The sequence below is a fragment of the Acanthopagrus latus genome, chromosome 12 (genome assembly GCF_904848185.1).
Source record: "Acanthopagrus latus isolate v.2019 chromosome 12, fAcaLat1.1, whole genome shotgun sequence".
Taxonomy (NCBI): Eukaryota; Metazoa; Chordata; class Actinopteri; order Spariformes; family Sparidae; genus Acanthopagrus; species Acanthopagrus latus.
In genome coordinates, this window is record NC_051050.1 from 3,093,601 (window position 1) to 3,118,585 (window position 24,985).

A 24,985-nucleotide genomic window follows, 5' to 3' on the forward strand; every position below is an offset into this window, starting at 1 on the left:
CAGACTAGCAGGGGTTGGCATGTGCATGAATGAGAAATGTCCTAATTCAATTACAATAGTCATTATTTATAACAATTTGTCCCTGCTCCCACTGTGTGTACAACAGGACACTTTGAATAGTTTCTGTTAAATACAACAACTAGACCGGAACTAATCAAATGGCAAATGTTGTCTTACAAGCAGAACTTATTTAAAATCCTTCCTCTGTTACATGATCTACTGTACTGTGTCGGTACTGTACTTGCTCTCATTGTTAGTTCATTTATGGTCCTACCACTAATTAGGGATGGGGCCATTCGATCCAGTATTGGTATCGGGTCTGATACCAACATAATTCAGGGATCGGAAATATCCGATCCAACCTTCGGAGATTTCCAATCCATGAGCCATGTCTGTGCTTTAACTGAAATGACTCCACAAGTGATTCCTGCCGGCTGGCTGAATTTCCCTTCATCTATCCATCTATCCATCTATCCATCCATCTATCCATCTATCCATCTATCTCTAGTCTGCTAGCTGGCTGCAAACTGTGGAATGGATTTCCTGAATGGAGGCTCAATGAGACACAGAGATATGAGACACGCCCCGTTCAGGAAATCCATTCCACAATTTGCAGCCAGCTAGCAGGCTAGCATTGAGCAGCACTGTGGCTAGCCAACATGTTCGCTGTGTGGACATATTTTACACTGGAAACACCGCAAAGCAAGACAGCAAAATGCAATGTTTACAAAGCTATTATATAGAGAGGCGGAAGCTCCCTTGCTACGTACAACACCACTAACACAATTAATCATTTAAAAAAGTACCAAGTGAAAGAGCACAAGGATTTTTTACCCAGGGGGCAGATGGAAGGAGCTGTCAGGAATCACCTCTGGAGTCATTCCAAAAGCAAGGTAAACTCCCAGCAGCTCAACTTTATTGTACTCGATGACCAACCCTTATCAGTGGTGGAAAATGTGGGATTTCGCAGCCTGATTGAACACTTGCAGCCATGGTGCAGTTTACCATCCAGGGGACACTTATTAGAGACTGCGCTACCTGAACTATACAACCAAGTGTCAACCAAGTTAGCTGAGAAGTTAAAAGCAGTTCCAGCCTATTCGGACCTCAGATGTCTGCCCAATGTCATACTTGCCATTGGGCAAGAGGAGTTTATTTCAGCCTCGTGTAAAATAATAATAGTAATAATAATTTTAAAGCAAACAGAGCTCCGGTATCGGAATAGTATCGGTATCTGCAGATATCCAAATTCAGGTATCGGGATCTGATCGGAAGTGAAAAAATGTGGATCGGTGCATCCCTACCACTAATCAATTAAGCACTGGTTCTCTGCAGAAAAATGTGTTTGTACTGGGAGATTTGACTGTTGAGGTAATACACTGGAGTGATGATTAAACACAACAGGCTCAGTGCACACAGAAATCAGAGGGCTATCCTGATGTCCATTTAGCATGAGGGAATAACTGACTCATTCAGCTAACACAGTCAGTGCCCTCTGCTTTCCATCAGGTTGTTAAGGATTAAGTTTTACATTTCAAGACAGCTACTAAAGCTATTAGCAAAATATCTAACACCTTCTCGTCATGACAAGTCTGACTGTGGTTTCTGAGGGTCAACGCAATGCTCTGCATTTACAGTAAGCCACACAACAAGGGAAATTATTGGTAGCTGTACAACTCCACTGGGATGTTTGTTACAGAGATATTTTCATTCTAGGTAATACTGGGCAGATATGGATGAAAAATGAGACATATTGAGGTGTATGGTCTCTCTGAGTGAGTACAAAAGGCATCTGTTGGGCCTTAGCAGAGGTATTGAGTGCCATTCCATTAATAAATGTGATATTTACAAGTGTTTCTGAATGCAAAGAAAGGAAGAAAAACACTTATCTCAGGGCAAAGATGATCAACAACATCTAGACTTGCAGCATATCATGGGCCGTGCAGCTCAACCATATATACAGTATGCAAAGCATGTTTGCAAGGCTTAGAACAGCCAACTGGATTTCAGACGTAATTTAGTCATCTAGGTTGTTGAGGGGCTATAAAAGGATCAATAAATATGAGTTATAATGATAATGAAGCACAGATGGAGGACTCACCAAGATAAGGAATACAGGGCACCATCTTCAGGGAGCGGATGTATTCTCTCATGCGGGTATAGTTCTCTTCCTTGGAGGTCAGATAGTTCAGCTTCTCAAATGTGGCCTTGTCCTTCCGACTGATCAACTACAACAATAGAGAAGAAAAATTACACACATTTGATCACCTTCTTTGAAACTATGTTTGCACAAGTCCTCTACCTCATTACCAATGTCTTAACTGAACCAAATTAAACTGTGTCTGTGTTCCAAAACCCAGAACGATACAGTAAAATATCACAGACTGTTGCATCAGAGATTTATGTGTATTCTGTGTTGTTCAACATAATAAAAACAAACACTTGTCCAGGGAAAATACTGATAGTTCTAAGGACCTGGAAGAAGAGAGTCTCATTTCTCATGTTGCACCATACTTTCCCTCAGGCTGGTTCCTAACAATTATTTCTAATGGATTATACTGGAGAATAATTTCACAGGAGACATATTGGAGTGGATTTTTCCCCCTCTGCTGTGGGCAGCAGTAGCCAACTAATTAGACACTGTTCATGCACAGTGAGTTTGAGGTTTGCAGTGCATCATCCTGACTGCCTTAGACAAATTTGGCAAAGTCTGTTTTTTCTTTCTAGCCAACATGTGACCCAACGCTGTGGCTGAGCCACAAAGTAAGTGACTTGGAAGATTCTTGAGTGATACTGGATTCCATCAAGGGTACAAAACCTGAAAAGGTGCTGGTCAGTTTAGAGAAACAAGCACAAAGTTGATAAATTCCTGACATGAGACACCTACTTTCTGTCTCTGTCCCACAATCAGAGGATACTGTAACAAACACACAGTAAAAGAAAAATACTATCAACGCAACTCCAAAATGAGAAATAATACGCATATAAACTTGAAGCAGCTACAAGGTATGTGAATAAACAATTCAATATATTTGTTATACTGTTGGATATTCTGTAGGACAGCTCATAGCAATGAGGTCAAGTACCCAATTGTGTCTATGTAAGATTACGTTTTTGTGCAGTACCACCAGACTACAGATCTCCTTTCCTCAGGCTGTGCAGCTCCTCAATTCATCCTCAACACTTCATCATAAAAAAGACATATTCATAACTCATCCAACACAGTAACAAACATTTAGAATAACTGTAGAGCTGTTACGTGCCGCAATGCTTTGTGTGTGTGCGTGTTGTCTCCTATGCATCCTCAGATACTGCCCGCCACCCTCTCTGGCAGTTGCTGACTGGGCACCGCTTCATCTCACTTACTTATCAGAGCATGGAGGATAAAATATTGTACCAGGTGAGAGCTGCAACCAGTGCCAGTGGGCTATCCTGGACCTGCCCCCAAAATGTTACGACCCCAAGAAAGGTGAGAGGATGAGGGTAAGAACAAGAAGAAACTGAACACAGGTATGTGCTCAGAGGATTTATTAATAAATAAAAGTCTCAGGTAATCAACAACTGAAAATCAACGAGAAATACTTAACGAACCACTGGACAAGCAGACACCCTCCCTCCAACAGGGAGCTAAGTCAATGATATCAGTTTGTAACAACAGTTAATGCGAGCACACATGTGGCCCAAAGACAGCCAAGTGGCCTACTGGCACCAGCTGCAACTCTCCAGGCACAACTCTCCATCCTCCAGGCACTGATGAACGAGTAAAAACAGCTGTGTTAAAGAATTCACTGTAGGAGGGGGACAGAGGTACAACACGCACGCACGCACACACAAAACACACAAGCGTGTTATTTCTTTGTTTAAGATATTAAGAGCACTATTTAACATCACTGTTACAGTAAATGTCACTGCTTTTATTCTGTAACTTCATATGTGTAGCACAATTTTGCTTTTAAATCTGACAATAATAAAGTGCATCCATCAGAACTTCACTCTGTTGACAGCTGATGTAATAACTTGTCACCTAACATCATTTTCCATTTTTTATCATTATCATCATCAACATCATCATTATTATAATATACATTTAATTTAACAACTCATATTTAACGTTTCTGTAGTGGAGTCTCTAAGCAAAAGAATTTTAGAAAAGTGTAAAACCAGAGTGACAATAAACATCTTGACTCTTGTGTCCGTACATGACAAATGTAGAGTATTGGAGGCAGTGATTCTGTAGTCCTAAGTGAAACAATTTACAGTAGCTGATGGCATCACATTCATAATTGGAATTAACGCTGACACAATCAGTCAGTCAAATCAACAGAAAATGACTCAGCAACTATTGTGGTAATGAATTAATCATTTACGTTTCCTTTGAGTGAAACAATGTAAAGCATGCCCAAGTTTTAGCAAATCAATATCAAATATTAAGGTATGTGGCTTTTATATGTCTTGTAAAGTAGTAAATCGATTATGGATTATGTTGGCAAGCAAAATCAGGCAGAATAATAAAAGTTTAAAGAAATATATGATTGTATATGCAGCCCTGGTTGGAATAACATTCAACAAAAATCATTTTAAATCAATAACTAGAGCTGATCAACTAGCGATGAATCGGGACCTTTCATTATTTGCCTATCAAGGTAAAAACGAGGCGTAAAAGTCAGTAGACTCTAAAAACATCATGCTTCTGTCTCAACCTCTCTCTTTGGGTTTCAATATATTTTGCGATAATACTGTGAATGATTGTGAAATCTTTAGGGTTTGATAATCATGTAATGAAAATCCGCAATTTTGACTCTGATCTCATTGTTGATTTGAGTTGATAACACTTCAAATTCCACCCCTTTCATCTCACTTTATCTGTAATACCATGTGGGTGTTTTTAAAAGCCTTGTACTGATGCAGTAAGTGTCCCTCGGTACTGGCTCATAAAATCACATCAACAGGAGCCAGGCTTCTCCATGTGTCTTGGCGCCGAGCATCCACTTTTCATGGTCTTATATGGAGTGGTGTAAAAACAGAAGTCATGTTTGATTATTAAAACCAGGACCAAATTGTTTGTACTAGAATAGCCTGACGGAGAAAAGGCCTATAAGAGCTCCCAGCTCACAAACAGCTGGATGTGATGTGATATGGAACTAATCATTTAAACAACCCGTTTGGGGAAAAAAAGAAGCAGCCAGTTACACTTTAGTACTCAGAAACATAAAGAATAGAACCGATCTGTGGAAGTAAATCACATGGAGCAGACAGCTGAGCACCACGTGTTATCTCGATTTTCTCTGAGGAATGATCTTCAACAAGCACAAACAACCTTCCACAATGATCTGGTCCACCTAAAACCTCCAGCACAACACTGAGGTCCAGGAAAGGACAGATGACAAGCTTTTGAAAAGTGTAGTGTATAATATAAATATTTCATAATATCATATACAAGCTGTTGTATCTACATGATGAGTTTCAAACAGAGGATATGATTTTAAAAAACAATTTTTTAAATCATGCTCAGAGAAGTCTGGCAGGGTGTGGGTCTGTGGTTTAAGGTTTGTTACCTGACCAGAGCATTATGGACCTGCTACATTATGTAGCTTCCAGTTACATGAACAGTTACAGCAAAATTACACATACAGAAATGCAGGCAAATAACAACAGTCTTCAGGTGCAACGCTTTCTCCATTCATTTAGATATGTGCGCAAGCTTGTTAGCCTGAAATAACTGCCCAGGATCTTGTAAAGATGGCTGCCCAGTGGCAAGACTTGGACTACATCGACTATCAGAGGCTTTTCTTTACATGTATTTGTGTTGTGACTGCCAGCACTTTTTCACTGGAGAAATTCTAATTGTAGTCGCCATGATTATTAGTGGCCGATTAACACACTTGTGTCATTGTTTTAGTAGTGCATGAAGCTGAGGACTTACCGCCCAGGTTTTGCTGAGTCTGAAGATGGGAGCGCTCTGCAGAGCTGACACCACTGACACCAGAGAATGCAGGTTGTTCAACTCCAACAGTTTCTGGGAACAAACACAGATATCTTATGAACAACATGCAGTACTATACTACATACTACATTACCCCTGGTGTAACAACTTCACAGTCTGTTAGCACTGAAGAATGCTCCATTAATTACCTCTGACTTAATGTAGACATCATGAATATCTTTGAAAACAACAGAGCAGGTGCCCCCAGAGCTTAAGTCTTGAGAAGCAGTCTATAAAACGCAATTCCATGTACACCGTCATGTTGCCAGAGGTATTCAGTTACTTTGTGACAGAACGGATATTTTCAGTTTATTACAACTCAGGTCTCTATTTGTAGTTCTGGCAATTATTCATATACAGTCATGACAACACTGAACTCATCAGTCTAATTTATTAGATGAGAAAACATGAGAAGAAATGGTGACATCATTAGTCCGACAAGAACACTGCTCAGGCTTACAACAGGTCGCAGCTGGAGCAGTAGGTGGTCAGTAAACTTTGATGGATTGTTACAACAGATACATGTTCTAATTTTACCCTTAATCTTCATGTTCTCTTCCAAACATATCTATATATGGTATATGGTACATATCTATCAATCTTACTTCTTTTGAGCTATGTCAACATTTTCCAAGATCTCAGAAATGCACTTGGCAAGTCCAGTTTTATTATTACTGATAGAAATCTACAGCTAAAGCTGTGGAATGATTTGCCACATGTACTGTGATAGAGCACAATTATGCCTTTAAATCTAACAAGAATAAAAGCGCATCCATCAGAAATTCAGTCTGTCTGACACAAACCTCATTATCCACTATTAGATGTCTTAGGAAAGAAACCATTAGTACAGCCAGTCCCCAAACTTAAGAATGAGATTGCCCTATTTGTAACTGGAAAATCCTCTAGGATCCACGCAAACTTTTTAACTCTAATCACTACACAAGACTACGATGAAATAGTTTGCGTTTTTTAAAGTGGGGTCATATAAAGTACATATCTATTGTCGATCTGTTCCCTACCTTAATCAGGGTTAATCAGCGCAGCCTCAGTTTGGAGAAGTAGAGAGCCGCTCCAGCCCAGACACTCAGCTTTGTACTGCAGTGAACGGGGTCCAGAGAAAAGGCAAAATAAACCACCTAAAACAAGGCTCACCTTAAAAAATCTATAACAGTTTAAGTGTACGTTGTAAAGGGAAAATTCACACCGCTTTACATTGCCATAAGACCGGCCTTTCTTTTGGCACTACATTTTCTCAACCGTAGAACCTCCGTATCCCTACGTAGTTGCGCTAATGTGTAGGGATATGGAGAGTTAAGTTTCATTTTTATCAAAAGTAAACCTCTCGTCCAGCAACTGGGCCTCATACTGTATTCCGCCGCTCGCAGATCAGCTGTTGCCCAGTTCGCTAATGCGTAGGGATACGGAGGTTCTATGGTTGAGAAAATGTAGTGCCAAAAGACAGCAATGTAAAGCGGTGTGAATTTTCCCTTTACAACGTACACTTGAACTGCTATAGATTTTTTAAGGTGAGCCTTGTTTTAGGTGGTTTATTTAGCTTTTTCTCTGGACCCCGTTCACTGCAGTACAAAGCTGAGCGTCTGGGCTGGAGCAGTTCTTTACTTCTCCAAACTGAGGCTGTGCTGATCGCTGATTATAGTAGGGAACAGATTGACTATAGATATGAACTTTATATGACCCCACTTCAAAAAACCCGAACTATCCCTTTAAAACATTTTTTATTTCATACACAGAACAATTCTATGTGAACTCAGGTAATATAACTTGCTTGATTTGATCTGATAACTGTTTCAGATGTAAATATTTAATAAATCAAAATATTCATGGGTTTTCCAACCTAATGACAAAATGCAGTGTGATTCCCTATAGGGGGATGATTTGTTCACTATATAACTGTTATTTAAAGTTTAACTATAGTGAAATGATCTGGAATTGGTTACAGTCACATGAATGAAGCATGCTTCACTAGTTTCATCTCTGTCTTATGTATTTTTGCCAATTTTTGAAGAAGATGCAGTTCCGAGTTTCCATTCCATCCCACACTCTGACCTCGGGGAAAAACTTCTTCTACCTCAGTTCCCTGATCAGACCACAAGAGAAGAAACACCATTTTGTTTCTGCCATCAGTGTGTCTGTTTTCTCCATCACTGCTCATACAATGCAACAAAGCACCTGGGCACCTCCTGTATGCTGCATCTTCACAGACTACGTCATTGTTTTATGAGCAACTGGCAGTGATCCATGAAATAAAAATGTACACTGAAACAGTAAAACAACAGCAGGCTTTCATTTTTTAACACATAACCATGCACGATGATGGGTTTATTGTTAAACTTATTAATGCTTTTTATTGGAACAATACTGAATATTAACAGCATGCTTTGTCTTTCTTTGGGTTTGGAATATAACTAAGTATTACTTAGCTTAACTTGAGTACTTCCATTCGCTGCTACTTCATGCTCTCAGTCCAGTACGTTTTGCAGGCAAATACTCTACTCTTTTATATGATTCACATAGAATTTTGTTGTTTTTTTAAGAATGAAATAACCATTAACTTAAGGTTAACAGACAATAAGTTTATATTTTAGTATTATCCATGTGGGTGACTTGCACTTTTACTAAAGCAATATTCAAACATTATATATCTTTCACTCAAGTATGACTTTTTACGAATTTACTTTGTACAGCACTGCATGTATTGATACAATCCCTTATCACTTAAGATGCTCTTTACCAGTAAATCACTTTGGCATTACTCAGTAATTCAAACTCACCTTTGCGATTTTGACAAAATGGCCGAGAATTTCTGCTCGGATTTTCAGCGTCTGGGCAGTTAAGATTTCTCTCACCAGCCAAAAGCTCACCTGAAACATAGCAACATTTTAAAAGATATAATCACACTAACACATAAGTCTGGGTGTAACAGTTTGATTTAGAACTGCATTCCAATACAGTTGGAGACTTGCAAGACAAACTAAAATATGTAGTACTGGACATTTATCAACTGTCTTAAAAGGCTACAACACTATTGAATAATTTATATATGCAATAAAATGTACTATACAACAAACTGATATTCAAATACATGTCGATGATGTGCACATCAAGTGACTGAAACATATCGGGAAGAATACAGATATCCGAGGACAGAGATAGAAAGAATAGAGGAGTTATTTTACACATCGACAATGAGGACAGACAAAATGTCTGTGAACTGGAGGAAGAGAGAAATACGCAAACTTATGGCAGTTCGGGCCCATTGCCAAATCTTCAGCCAGATCCAGGGAAAGAGGATTAATCTGCAGCATATGTTTGCATCATATCCTGCCTCCTATATGCTTCTACCCCTCACCTGAACCATGCGGCGTATTTCCAACTCGTTTACACACATTTGACAAGGAAAATCTTCTGTAGTGTGCTGCATGAGCAGGCAGACATGGGGAATATCTTGATCTGATACTCTGGATATTGACTGGAGTTCTTGTGTGAAAGTGGATATAATCATCCTGTAAACTAATTTTAGGCATCACAGTTTTTTTCCAACAGTTGTGGAGTAATACTAAATATATTTTTAAAAAGTTGTATTAAGCCTTTTATGTCTTTATTTTAGGGAGCTAAACCTGTATTTGTTGATTTTGTTTTGGCCAAAGGCCCGGGGTCTAAGGACAGCACTGTCTACCAGGTGAGCTAATTGGGCTCCCCAGTTACTTTCATTAGTGTAATTATTTGAGATGTAAAAGAGACTGAACTATGAGAACTTCTGTAAGACATACCTGGTTGAACCTGCGCGTGAACGCGACCACATTGGGTGCCAAACTGTGTTTCTCTTTCCCGTTCCATCCACAGCTGGCCAGCTCCTGTAAATCAGAAAATCAAACCAATTCCACTACCACTGCAATGATCGATGACAATACCACATTTCTGGACTTGAGCCAGTGACAGGTGACCATTTATGCCAATGTGAAATACCCTCAGATTAGATCACATCATTACATACTGTCAGTGTTTCAACTCAGAGCTGTACCTCTTCCAGGTATGAAAGAAACCAAGGGTTCAAGAACAATATTCAATTCAATTGCACTCAATTGAAGAACTTCACCATCTATAGTGGTATAATACGAGAATAAGAGAATCCAGAGAGTCAGGAGACGTCTCTACACACAAGGGTATGGTCAAAAGCCAACAGTGAAAGCTTGGGACTTCTGATCCCTCAGTGAGCACTAAATCAAAAGCTGAACTGATTCTAAAAGGGATATTACTACATGTGTTCAGGCAGTGTTGTGCATGACATGCTCATATGTTTGTTGAATGGAACACAAAAAACATGAGCGAAAGCAAGAGTGAACGATGCTCCAAAGTATGACTAGGCTTTATAAAATGGAAGCTAGTAATGTTTCATATCAAAAACAGTATGTCACCTGACTGAATCCGAAGCTTTGGAACCAGGGTTGTATTAAATCTGACACATAGTAACGTCCAGTTTGTTCCCCGCACTTGTGTGTGTTGATGATTTGGTATTTCACATTCTCTGACACAGACCAGTCATTTGTCAACCAATCACTATGACGTGATGTCCATAGCAAGCTGCTTTCATCAGGAAGATACGGTCTAAATAAGGAACTGGAGGATAGCTGGAACTTTAAGGCATGAGGCTTTCTAGCCAGAGTGTGTTGAGAGACCTTGGAATGGATCAAGTGTTGGACGCATTAAACAGCATGCTCAACAGGCATGGCCACTCTTGAAAATTAAATAGGAAAAATAAAGTTCATGGCTGTGCAGCTGTAAATGCAAGTCGGAGGCCATGTTGGATGAGTGAATTGAAACGTGCAACATGTGCTTCTCAAAGCGTCTTCTGGATTTGATTTATAATTCTCATTTCATGATCTCTCAACCATCTCTGCCTGGTTCTCCTCCCTGCATACACTCTGTATGTGGCCTGTGATGGGAGGGAAGTCTTTCAGTGACAGAATTTCATGGGCTAACAGAGGGTGTGCAGGGTTTCCAGTGGACAGTTCAACCACTTAGGCCAGTCTGGGCTCAGCTGAGTGGCAACAGCTGTGAATGTCATAAGAGCAGCATAACAAGTTTTCTTTGGGACTTTCTTTTGTACAGCTATTTCAAAGAAGTAAAATGTAACAAGTTATTGCTGTTCTCTTAAGAGCTGTTGTTGCCTGGTAAGAGTATTTAACAGTTAACCAAAAAGAGAATTGTTAAGAAATGAGATGAACTAACAGTACACGTCAAACAAAGAGTCATTTAAAGGGCTACACCGCAGCTGGACAATGTTAATGGAAATGATGCTCTTGACACAGGGCCCTCATACCTCTGGCTGTATCGCTTTGAAGACTGGTGCATCCATCAGGGTGATTTGGCTCTGACAAACAAGAAAGATATCCACATTATCAATATGTAGGAAGTTAAGAAACAATACACTATACACAGTATATTATAATAAAATGTAACTATGTTATACACACACACACACTATTTATATGGAAAACAGTACAGTCACTCTGGTTCATCAAAAAGGACGCTGTTAGCTGACAGCCAACCTCCTGCCTCTTGAGTATGTCAGGTAAGACAAAGTGAGCTTCAGGTGAGATCTGTTCAGTCCGTTATGCTGCATCAAAACTGAGTGACATATGAAGAATACTCACAGCAAACTCCTCCGGTGTGACTTTCAGCACATCAAAGACAACTGCATCATAGCTCTTGGCGTAGTCCACACAGGGTCCATCCAGAGAATCAGAGCTGCTGCTAGCCTGAGAGGAATACACATTAAACTGTCATAGCAACTGTTCTTTACCTATGTAACCTGCTGCTGGTGCACAAGGAGAACATGTAATGACTTACTATCTTAACAAGGATGACAAAATGTAGAATGTCAACCTCCACACATGTATTAGGCATACATACAGTATGAATTCTCCAATGTCTCCTGTCATGTTTTTTTGCAGGCCAAAAGTGTCTATGTTTTTCATTTAACAATGATGTCTCCTACTTCAGTGTAAAATCCAGGTTCTCCTCAATGTTTGTAACCCGGAGGCTTCGAGTCTTGACATCATACTTGTGATTGCTTAACATTGGACCAGGATTTGCTTCCAAACTATCTGTAATGTAAAAAATGATGCGAACATCATTTTTTACATTACAGATATATGAGGTAATTATACAAACTCAGAAATATGCATTTTTTCCTATAAATGAATAAACTGAATAAGCTGTTCTCAGAGGAAGATAAAGTCAATAAACACTGTTTGAAGCTGGAAAGGTGGCAGAGTCCGCCACATATAAACAAAGTAGAACAGTAAAAATTGTATTTGGTTTCATGACTGAATAAACAAACTGACCTTAAATGACAAGAGAGTTTGATTTATTTAGTTTGTTTAGGCAGAAAAAAAACAGCCAAAGATCTTTCTCTTCTCATAAACATTTTTATTCAAAAATATAAAGGACTTACATAATGTGATTCACTGGGTTATAATAGTGAATCAAGGATTCCATCAAGGAAAAACAGATGCTTTGTTCCTGGAATATTACCCCTTTCAAAATACAATAATATGGCAGAGATACCGCTGAAGTTTCCCTTAACCTCTTTATTTAGCATTGAGGCGATCTGTTCTGAATGTTGGCATTTTATCCTTCCTGAGCTAATGAGTTTCAGCTTTGGAATTTTAATCAAAAACATTAATGGAAAGGTTATAAATAATACTTGGATAAGAGAACAATAGGATGGGTTCATTCCATGAGCGGTTCTATCCTTCTGTCCAAATGTCAAACCAATACTGAAGCCCAAGTTGCTTTTTCATGAACAGGTCAGCGCCTCGCATGGAAGCTCTGTCACTGTCAATGTGCAAGTGTGTGTGTAAATTCAGTGAATGAGGCCAAGTGTAAAGCGCTTTGTTTGTTATGGTAGAAAAACACCATACAAGTGCACTTCCCATGTACAAGAAGAAATTTGTATAAGTCATTCTTTTGGATTAAGACTATGTGCAAGTGCTGCACAGGTGGAAATTAAAAAAAAAAAAAAAAAACTTTTTTCCCTGTGAAGTAACAGGCTATCTTGGAAGAAAAGCTGATCTTTCCAATAAACACGACATGAATAGCCTGTCCAACAAAATTGTGATTCATGATATTATCCTGATAATTATCAAAAACTACAAAAAATTCCACCTAAACACACTGGAGTCACTTTCACCTTCAATTTGTCCGTGGCACAATTATTTTATCACAAACAGATAAACAAATAAAGGATATATAAATGGTGGTACTGTAACTGTATCTACCTGTAGTTAATTCTTTCATCAGAGATGAATGCCTCGTTATTCTGTACATCACTTTCATCACTGAGGATTAAGATTGCAACTGCCCTGCTAATGGCAATGCAGTTAGCTGCTCATGAAAAGTGTAAACAAAAGCTCCAATACTGCTTCTCTAAAGACACTCCCAATAATCTTCCTCCACGCAAATAGCCCACTCATCTAGGATATACAAATCTGCAAGTGCAACCTCTATATATATGTGGACCATTGGAATTATGTCAAAACATGGTTGTGCCAGGCTGAAGATGTCATGTAAATATTTCAAATATGTCCGTATATTTACCTTAACACTTAATTATAATGCAGAAATACCGAATGTTTGGACTGAAATAACATCATGAACATGAACAGTTTATTATCAAAGGCAGTTGCTATGGAAAACATTATGTTCATCACAAGGATGACAAAAAGTCATTTTAATGCCCATCCATTGTCTGTAACCGCTTTATTCCTTATGGGGTCGCAGAGGTTTTTGCTGGAGCCAATCCCAGCTGTCTCTGGGCAGGGGCAAGGTACACCCTGGACAAGTTGCCAGCTCAGCAATTTGGGGTTCATTACCTTGCTCAAGGAAACTTCAACATGCAGTTCATCTCCACCCAGACCTGGGATTTGAACCAGCGACCTTCCCATCACTAGCTGACCTGCTCTACCCGCTAAGCTACAGCCGCCCCATGCTCCCATAGTGGTACTGTTTTTTTGAGCAGCTACATCTGCAGACTACCCCTGAGGATTACTGGTGCCTGTGAATTGAGGATTGTTATAAGGAGTCTTCATAATTCTACAATTAGCTATGTTTTTGTTTCTACTGAATTGTATTACCATCCACTGGATTTTAAGATGTAGGCCTCTGGCATTCAGTCCACCATGGCAGCGTGCCCTATCTCACAACATTTTGAAAGTGAAAAATAATTAGTGATTAAGAGGGTTCTTCACTGGCCCTTTTTACACCCTTACACCAAGTTTCTCAAAAATCAGAATTAAGTCAGAATTTGAGGTCAAAGTGTCCCTTTAAGTTGTTAAACACAGTTCATATTATGCCCACATTAACCCTTTGTGGAACTTCATGATGAAACTAAACATTGCTCGTCTCAGCAGTGCCTCTGTGTTTTTAAGTTTTGTGCTGGTTGGTATGGTCATAAATGCCTGCTGGTGACACTACAGCCCTGTGCCACCACACTATGAAAGCTAAACTGTTACTCACACTTACTGTCTGTTACTCACGCTGACTGACTGTTACTCATGCTAACTTAACAAGAAACTAGCAGTGGACACTACAGGAGCTTGTTCTTACCTCTGAGGTGACTGAGTTGATGCTGGTGCCATCCGAGAGTCCGTTCCTGCGATACATGCTCACAGAGGGACTGGTGGGATGCACAGGTCAGGGCGACAGAAGCCTTTAGCTGAGGGACACACATAACCTCTCATCCATGCCTGGAAACAGAAGACACAAGTCTTAAGCATCTTTAAATCTGATCTGTGTCTTCATTATATTTTTCCTTAATCAGCTTTAAAGTTAGAAAAAAAAGGTTTTACAGCATTATGAACAGTTTCTTCTGTATATGTGTGAGTTAGTTCTAGATGCCATGTTTTTTAGCAGCACTATCACATCAGTTGGAACCAAGTCACGTGTCAAAGCTGTGTGGCTTGTAGTTATAAGCAGTGGTGTAGAGGTATATTTAGATCCCGGCTCAAGTAATGTAACTTGAGCCAGTGTCTGTTTGAAATCCAGAGGTGTGGCATATAAAAATCAGCTGGTACCACCATCGCTGAGCACAAACAAAGGTCATTCAGTGAAGTCACAATTCCTTCCTCTTCTGGCACCTCAGTGGTGAAACGAACTTCAGACCAATGCCAGGACAGCACAGTCACATGCCATCTTCCACCAAAGACTCAAGACTCACTTGTTCAGACTTTACCTCGACCCTGCATAGAATGACTCCCAACAGAGACTGTTTTTCCGCAGGAACCTGTAACAAGCCCAGCTCCCACGGAAACTGTTGGTCAGCTTTTACAGGAGTACCATTGAGAGCATCCTGACCGACTGCACAAGGGTGTGGTATGCCAGCTGCACTGCTGCCGAACGCAAAGACCTGCACCCTGTGGTTAAAGCAGCCCAGCGCATCATTGGGACAGAGCTTCCTACACTGGACACTGTTTATGCTGCCAGGCTGAAGAAAAAAGCCAACAGCACCTGTAAGGACTGTACACACACCATACATTTCCTATTCGAACCGCTGCTCTAGGCAGACGGTTCAGGACAATATAATCCACCACTTACAGCCTGAGAAGCAGCTTCTACCCTAGAGATGTTACCTCCACCCACCCCCATAATGAACAATCCCACCCAAATAAACTGCAGCAGCGGTTGACATACTCACACTATATTGCACCACCACTAATTTGCACAGTTATACTGGTAAAGCTGCTACTTCTGCCTTTACTGTATACAGTATATACTTATATATTTTTTCATTATGTTTTTCTTTTTACTGTATACATGCATGTATTTTTACTATATATTTTATTTGATATACTTCCCATTTCTTAATGTGCACTATTTGGCTCTACTAACCTGAAGAGATTCTGAATGTTATTTTTTGGAGTTTCCTCAATTTGTCTCCCAAGTTTTTATTGTCTAATTTTCTTTTCGTGAAAGGAAATGCTATCATTTTGCCTCTAATCACGGCCTTCAGTGCATCCCGGAGCACAGATGTTGTGGCCTCTTCATTATCATTGTGTTCCAAGTACGATTTAATTTAAATATTCAGTTTTTCTTTGGTAGCTGGATTATTTAAAATGTTTGAGTTCAACCTCCAGAGTGTACTCTTAATCCTAGTACCCACTAACTGGACTAACATGTAGGATTATGATCAGAGAGAGAGAGAGTGCTGGGGCCTATTCTGCATTCATCTAATCTGCAAAGGTCTTTTTTAAATGTAAAAAAGTGGTCAATCCAAGAACAGACTTATGAGCGGATGAGTAGTGTGTGTAGTCCTGACCCACCTCTCTCCATACGTCTACAATACCCATTTCATGCATTAAAGAATGGATTCTTTTACTAATGTTTTTTGCTTCAGGCTTTCCATTGGAAGAGTCCATCTTCGGGTTTATTCGAATATTAAAGTCACCATCACATAACAAGATCCCTCGGCTTTTTGTTGTCATTAGTTCAAATAAATGTTTGTAAAAAGGACCAGTCACTACCAGGAGGAACATACACGCTGAAGAGACACTGTACCCTCTATTTTGCATATAATCATAATAAATCTACATTCTTTATCTTTATATTCAGGTGTGTTCATAATTTAGCGCTAGATATCAAGATCGCTACTCCTCTCTGCCTCCCTAATCTGTGGGAGGAAAAGTACGCCTGTTTAAATCCTTTAATTTTTTATATGCTATTTAATTTAGCATGTTCGAAGTCATCTAGGTGTGGCAATAAAGGCATATTCTAGTCTTTATTCTATTCCATATGAACATGAGAAAAGCAATGAGGCCATTAAATGGAAACTACAATGTACATGTAACCTCGCACATTATCATCATTCAGTATAATATTATTAGAATAATGATGGTGCTGATGATAATAATGATAATTATTATTATAGTCACTATTGCTGGTACAATTCTGTATTAGAATTTTTTGTTACTTTCATTTCCACCACATTACAAGCAGCAGACATTTACACAGACAACTCAAAATTTTGTAAAATTATTTTTCAAATGATTTATTTTCCATGGTTTTAATGGTTAATCTCTTAATTTCTTCCAAAATCATTAGGAACTTGCCTGAATGAAGCAAAACTTCTGACTGGGGAACTCTGGAGGAAGTGACTAAAATAAGACAGCATGAAAGAAGCCACACATGCAAGCAGATGGTCAAGCTGTCTAACACCCTCTAATGGCCAGCTGAAAGGATGCATTGGTGGGACCACTCCTGAGAAATACACAGATCAGCCACAACATCAACACCACTGACAGGTGATGTGAATAGCAGTGATGATCGCGTTACAATGCAATGTTCTCCTGAGTAACCTTGAGTCCTGACACTTGTCACACACCACCCATACAAACATTGTTGTGGTACAGCCCTTATGGCAATGGCACTCCCAAATGGCAGTACGTCTCACAGGGGGTACTACTAGTCTCTGTATGACTTGCCTATGACTATGACTTCTGTGTCTCTCGTGGAGCTCTATCAAATCTGAAAGAATAACACAGCTTTGTCTCTGGGACTACACATTTCAGGAAGCCTGCATTAAAAAACGGCTTGGAGTTCATGAAATGTGGGCATCTAACAGGAAGAAAACATTTAAAGAAAAAGATGCAATTGTATTTATCATGGGAAACCCAAGATCCAGTATTTTTTTAAATCTTAACCATACAAGAAAGTAAAAGTACCTCAGCCTCTGCTGCTTCAATTTTAGCCATTCCTTTTAACATGCGTCTCCTATGAGTCTCCAACATTATAGTGTGCAACACACTAAGTGCTTTTAAAAAGAAACCTTCACAGGTTGAAGAAATGTATTTGGGGCATTGTGCTTTTACTTGATAGTTGATAATGTAAAAAGACAGGACACATGGGGAGATTGACTGAAGTGACCAAGAGAGAGGAAAAAGAAGTGAGGCAGGAAATAAAGATGTATTGACAAAGATGGAAGAAAAGAGACGGACAAAGCCAACCCATGCGTGAGGTGACAGAGAGACATGCCAGCCATAAAATCTGAAAAGGGCACAAAACTGTCAAGTCTCAGAACATTTTACACTCAAGTCACACAACTTTTTACAGGATAGTCTCAAGTCAAATAAATGAAACCTGAAGCCACTTGAAGAACAATACGCTGAGTTGTGTGTCTCATTTTTCACTTATATGTTAAGTGCAAATAAATTGTTGATCATTTCTGTTATTCTGCAACAGAGCAGAGGTCACATGGACCAAAACTCATATCTTGGTATTTTTAGGCTGAATGGCAATATATGATACATATCTTGATATTTTATAGGAAGTCAAAGCCTGATGAAATAGGCACAAACTGATCAAATTAAAACACAAAGACATGGTTCCCATCCCAGCTGCACAATATAGCACATGTAAATGAAAAATGATTTAATAATAAATAACCTATATTAAATGAAAAAAGGCCCATCTCTGAGAATGTACCTTCAGTTGCTTTCAACAAAGTAGAGTGAAGTTATAGATTTTCATCTCCTGCGTAACAAATTAAACAGCTGTGCTGATTCTGCTGCTCGTCCACCATATTATACAGGAAACATTTTTGAACTATTTGTTTTTGTGTGCTTGATTTGCAGTACAAGACATAGAAAGATACAAATACAAAAGCAAGTCTCCCATCTGCGATACTGAAATGACTGAAGTGAACACTCATTGGGAGCATTTTCAAATAACTGAGATAACAGACCATTGTTTTCGTTTTACAAACCAGAGTCCCTTTCACACATGCACTGCAACCTTGAACTTATCCAGACATTCAACAGTGTCCCCCCTTTCAGCTCCCCATGTGGACCGGCACTGTGTCTGGCATCGTGCTGCCAGAGAACTTGTGACAGATTGGGGCCAGGCATAGAGAGTACAAGTGATGAATCATGCAAACACCACCATGGCTTTATGGAAAACACTGGACATGTATTCAAACCAAACATTAAACAACACTGATATGATGTTGTCTTATCATATATCTCATTTGAATATAGATATATATATCAATATATCTTAAAAGATGTTATAGCCCTTATGTTTTTATATCACCAACATTGATTTAAGATCACATACACTGTGTCTGATTGAAGCTTAGTTTATGAGATAGAAGTGACAGGTCTCTTCATCAGGATAGCCCTTGTGGGACCCTGTACAGTCAAATAAGCTGTGACCTAAGAATAATTAAAGTTATAGTTTTGGATTATGAAGGCGCAGAGGGTATTTTTTTAGGGCTGGGTGATAAAATGATCTCAATCATTTTATGATAAACCTTTTCACAATAACACAATCTGGTCGCATGTCCGAACCACATCAGGTCTTACAGAGCAGGAGGCTGATGAAGCTGAACTGAACAACTACCTGCAAGCTCAAGAATGTGCAGTATTCACAGAACACAGTAGCATAATCATCCTCAACATTTAACTTTTTATCATTTTCTTTAATCAATGTTCAGTTCAGTATACTACCTCTAAAATGTTGGAGACAAGTTTGAAAAAAGCGATTTGTTGCACATACTTATACAATTATTTATTTAGTGTCACATAAAACCATTTGATTGGTTGGTTCCGCTGAATGTTTGTCAGCTAGTATCTGGCAACAAATAACTGTATTTCATAAACCATAATCAACCTTCTGGCTTGTTACGGAGAATACTCTTAAAACTGTCAATTCAACATTATTATTATGGTAAATATATATCATGATAATTATCATGGTATTTTTTTTAGTTTTAGTAACAGTTTTGGCCATATCGCCCAGCCCTAGTATCTATCAATCATCATGTATTACAGCATTATGTGTGGGTCATTACTCTAAAAAGTGAATATTTCAATCAACAATAATTTACTAATAATCCTGTAACATTCCCTAACAAAAATATTTGCTTCTGAATACTAAAACCATAAATCAGCAGTATTACCAGCCACTTACATGCAAATATTTCATAGCCAGAAAACAAAGTCAGAAAGCTCCATGAACTGTGACACACAAATGTTACCACTAGATGGAAGTATACATACACTAACACCAACTTCCAGCCACAGGAGGAGACTGTGACCAGTACCACTTTATCCTGTACACTTATTCTAATCAGGCTTTCAGTCTATAATGTGCTCACACTGGAAAAGCAACCATACAAATTCTATTAACACTTGAATTTGTAATTTGAAGAACTGCTGACAGCTAGAGGAAATGAAAACTAATCATGAAATGCTGCTTAATAAGCTCAAGCAAAACATTAGAATAAGGAGAGTAGCAATCAAATCCAAGGGGTTATGTAGCTTTGGAGAAGAAATTCAAACTCAGAATTTTTATATTTACAATATTAAAGAGGTAATAATACAAACTCAGAAATGTGCATTTTTCCCATGAGTGAATTAACAAGTTGTTCTCAGAGAGAAATAAGGTTCCAGAACACTGTTTGAAGCGAGACAGGTGGCAGGGTCCACCACATGTAAACAAAGTAAAACATAAGTAAAATCTTTCTCTTCTCCTTAACATTGGTCTACCAAAACTACAGAGTGCTCCTTTAAAAGTTTAAAAGGACTAATATAATGTGATTCTCTGAGTAATAATAGTGAATCAAGAACTCAATAAAGTAAAAACATATTCTTTGTTCCTGGAATATTACCCCTTTAAAATTATAATAATATGGCAAAAAAGGTGCAAATAAGATGGTGCTAGTCCATGCAATATTTGGTATGACAGCAGTAGCACTTGGAAGTTGGATTGGAGGGAGAAGCCAACAGCTTCTACAGATTTAATGCACACGTTATATTTTCCAAACAAACATTCTCTTTCCACACCACTAAGCCTACAAGCACATGCTTTGGATCTGTCCAGTGTGTCCCAGCTGACTTTCATTACGCCTAATCAGATCTTGACTCACACGGGACCTCCACTCAATACTGTGCCTGAACACATCTGTGTGAACCTAGACTGAGGACTGAAGCTGCACACCCACACACCCACACCCACACACACACACACCCACACACACACACACACACCCACACACACACACACACACACACACACACACACACACACCTCCTGGATAGACGAGGGATCTAAGAAAACCACTGCTAAACATGAATATTGTGATGTTATCATCCAAAAGATCTTGAGGCACTTCACTAAAATCCACAAATGTCTTATAATTTGATGGTTTATAATAACTATAACTAGAGGAAAAGTCATGGGATCACTGAAAATATCAAGTATTCAGTGTTTCCCCGGTTGAAATGAAGCCACTGCAATAGCCAACTGCAGTTCTTAGCATGTCCACTTCATGCTGGCTCCAACAGTGAGTCAATCCCCATTACAGCCCATGTCTAACTTTATAGGAGAAATTAACACGTTTACAGCCTGGCACAAAAACAGTCTTAGTTTCTATACCTAATTTATCCCTTCATGTCATATACAGGGATGAATTGTTAAATAACTTACTCATTCAAATTATATCAAAGAGTTCATATTATCATTTTTGGGGTTTGCCTTGCGTTTATTATATCATGTAGCATTTTTGTGCATGCAAAAGTTAAATACACGCAAAAGGGAGTTACTCTCTCCCACAGAAAACACTGTTCCTGCACTGCCTGAAATGCCTGGTTTGGAGTCAAGCCTTTACGTCCACAGCTTAGGTGCGTCATATAAAATGCATATATATATAAATGTCGAGATGCAACTCTCATCAAAGACTGAATGGAGGCAAGATGTCTCAATTCTGTAGCTAAAGTGTTCAAAACACAATATGCAAAGGGATGCTGTAGCAATGCACCACATGAGAAAAATAATGTGTTTTTTGATCCTAAAATCCCCAAATCTTCATTATTTGACAAGTTGGGGATGAGACTTAAAAAAAAAAAATCAAGTTTTCTTACAGATAGCCCCTTTAAAGTAGCACATTATTAGGGGAGTGGCTGCATTGAATGACAGGTAGTCAGGAGTTCACTGCAGTTCATCACATTCAATGAACTTAATCTGTCGTGTTGATGCCTTTTGGAGGATTTTAATTCACAGACACATAATATCTGTGCAGTTAAGTGGACTGAAAGACCGAAGTGGAGGGACAGAGGCCTGTCTTTATGCCCAGTGTGCTGAAAAGCACTGACTGTGTGCCCAGGAGCACTGAGATGAAGCATTTGTGCACTGTCAGAAAAAACACTGCTCAAGCGTCCCGTCTCCATGACAATAATATCTTGACAGCTGCCACTGTATGATTGACACTGCACCTTTGTGGTTTACTATCCCTTTGTTTGTTGTGTGACATCAGTGCAAGGATGATGTGGGTGCATGACATGATCCATAGGACACAAATATACAGTGAATATCATCACCTAGGCCTGATGAAAGAGCCACTGTGCCTTTCTGAAAAGTTGAGAGATTTTCAAAACGAAGCACTCAGCAGCCACCTGCTGCCACAGATGTACGCTCCTCATCAGGAACAACTGAAAAAAGATGGTAACGCTAGATAAAAACACTATGTAGACACCAGCCCTTCAGGAGGGACTCTGTAAGCATTAACCGGCAGACAGCTGCTGGAGCTGGTGAGCTCTGGAGGAGACAGCTGTGGGCAGAGCCTAGAGCTTCTGCAGGAAACATCTGCAGTCAAGAAGAGCACACAGTTTGGTTTTTGCTCTTGGGATTAGAAACTGGATTTATGTCTATCCTAACATGCCATAATGAGCTACAGAGATGCCAAAATACATTGTATAATAACTCTCTTTTTTGGCTGGGTAGGGAGATGTACTCTACTCCATGAAAATACAGAGAAGATGGGTAAAAGAAAAGACACTGCACAGTAATTTGTGAGTGCTAATGCTCAGATCGAACACAACCTCAGTGCCAGTTCTTGCTCGCCATCTTGCGGCCAATGTACAAGATATTATGGCTGTTTGCAAAGCAAGCCCTCAAATCAAGCGCCAAACTTTGAAGCAAACTTTCATAGTGACCAAACCGTGTCTGTCATTGTCGCATAACACACTTGGCCTGGGAAATATCTTTTGAAAGAAGCGGCTGTAAAACGGTGATCACTGATCCTTTGACTGTTATATGTTCTAACAATCGGTCTTATAGTAAGTGTAGAAGAGCCGCGAGTTCAAATCCTTTTATGTTTATTGTAGTTAGCCAGGCACTAAACTGGAAGTTAGTTGGCTCGCTCTGCAGAAGTCTCTAGCCTGCAAGCTCTATTGGCCACACAACTCAGAAAATCCAATAATTCTATAGCAAGAAGGTCAAGCCATTTTGCCTTCAAAACACCACCGAGCAGTTTTCAAAGAAATAGGAAGCTCCGCCTCCAACACGATTTCCAGATTTAATGCATTATGCAATAATGCATGTCATATATTTATATGTGTTTCATTGTCCATTATGAGATGAATTTAAATAATTATCAAGCCTCAGAGTGAATTAAATGTACTTAAGTGGATAAATATTGCTATAATACTGTAACTGTAGCTCAAGTAGAAAACTGTATACAATGTAATTAGTTTTAGGATAAATTTATTTGGCTGTGAACGAGTATGTTTCTTTTCTAATGGACAACATGACCTGACACATGAGTTACTTCTGCTCAAAGACCATCCTTATTGTTTAAGCTCGTTATAAAAGACACGACAAATTTCCCCATTAACGGACAGAGACGAATGTTAGGAGCTGTGCTGCAACAGGGTTAGAAATTGTAACAATTGTACTTTGTACGCAACTCTACACTTCATGAACAGACCCTGGGACTATAAATGTGCTGTCAGGCAAAAATCTTTGCATCATACAGTAAATTGCTGTTAGATTACTTACATACACCTCTCTGCTTACTCTGTCCATAATTAAGCCCCTCTCAGTGAAGTTCCTGGGAGGTTTGCAAAAAAGGGGTCAGGGCTAAATTGTCTCTGTAACAGCATGGTAATCAAAAGCATCATGTAGAGTGGATCATAAGATGGAAGGGTGGGAACACTACTGTTTTAGGTAAGCAAAAGTAACGGAACAGATAGACTAAAAATAGATTAGAGTGAATAATAACTTAATATTTTGTTGCAAATCCTTTTCTTGCAATAACTGCATCAAGCCTGCAACCCACTGACATCACCAAACATTTGTATTCTTTTCTTGTGACGCTTTTCCAGGCTTTCACTGCAGCCTCTTTCAGCTGATGATTGTTTAGGGGGGTTTCTCCCTTCAGTCTCCCAGAACTCCTGAGCCTCATCTCTGTGCTTTTTTGGCAATTCCAATCTGGCCTTCCTATTCTAATTGCTAATGCTAATAAGAGTGGTTTGCATCGTCTGGTGTAGCCTCTGTACTTTTGTTCCATAAGTCTTCTGTGAATGCTGGATTGTGATTCCTTCAATCCTGCCCACTGGAGTTTGCTGGTGATGTCGCTGTGATTGTGTCACGATTTCGAAAATCAAAATCGACTGACATTAAGTCACAATCCCGAACTTCAAATTAAAATGGAATCGTTGATGCTGCCATGCCCCCATGTCTCGCCCGGCCGGCTTGCCAAGCAGAAAAAAAACACACACATGTTGAAGTGCTGTGAGTCAACCTCCTCCAACTTAGCTACTAGCTAAGCCAGTAGCTATTAGCTACAGCCAGCCAAACGACAGCATGGTGTTACACCATTCCTGTTCAGCTCCCGGACGGTGGTCTGGAAGCACAGGGGAGATGATTTCCTCCAGGGCCGAAGTTTGTATTTACCTTCAGGGTGAACCACTTTCACATGTTAAGCTGGTCGGGAAATAATACCTGGGAGCTTTGCTGTATCTGGACGAGCCGTCGCCTTTATTTACAGCCCAACTGCAGTCTATATTGTACACTTTATTGCTTGCTTTTCTCCCATAGACAGCTCTCTGGACTTTATGTTGTCCACCTTTTTAACTTAGTTTAAACGCAGTCTGCAAAAGCAAAACCGAAAATTGAGACTTGAATGCAGACATTCAGTAGTACTTA

General features: G+C 39.3%; 1 protein-coding gene across 2 annotated transcripts in view; it reads right to left on the bottom strand.

Moving 5' to 3' along the window:
* Positions 1–24,985, bottom strand: part of LOC119029950 (ras-specific guanine nucleotide-releasing factor RalGPS1-like) — a 91,530-nt gene that overhangs the window by 59,255 nt on the left and 7,290 nt on the right. For both annotated transcript variants that reach the window (XR_005078139.1, XM_037117198.1), the window contains exons 2-8: positions 14,615–14,754; positions 11,659–11,763; positions 11,325–11,375; positions 9,775–9,858; positions 8,776–8,865; positions 5,924–6,016; positions 2,102–2,228 (exon numbers count right to left, since the gene is read on the bottom strand). Coding sequence is in view for 1 of the 2 variants with exons in the window: in XM_037117198.1 (XP_036973093.1) it covers positions 2,102–2,228; positions 5,924–6,016; positions 8,776–8,865; positions 9,775–9,858; positions 11,325–11,375; positions 11,659–11,763; positions 14,615–14,671 (607 nt within the window). In the remaining variant the exon portion in view is untranslated. The remainder of the gene's footprint in view (positions 1–2,101; positions 2,229–5,923; positions 6,017–8,775; positions 8,866–9,774; positions 9,859–11,324; positions 11,376–11,658; positions 11,764–14,614; positions 14,755–24,985) is intronic.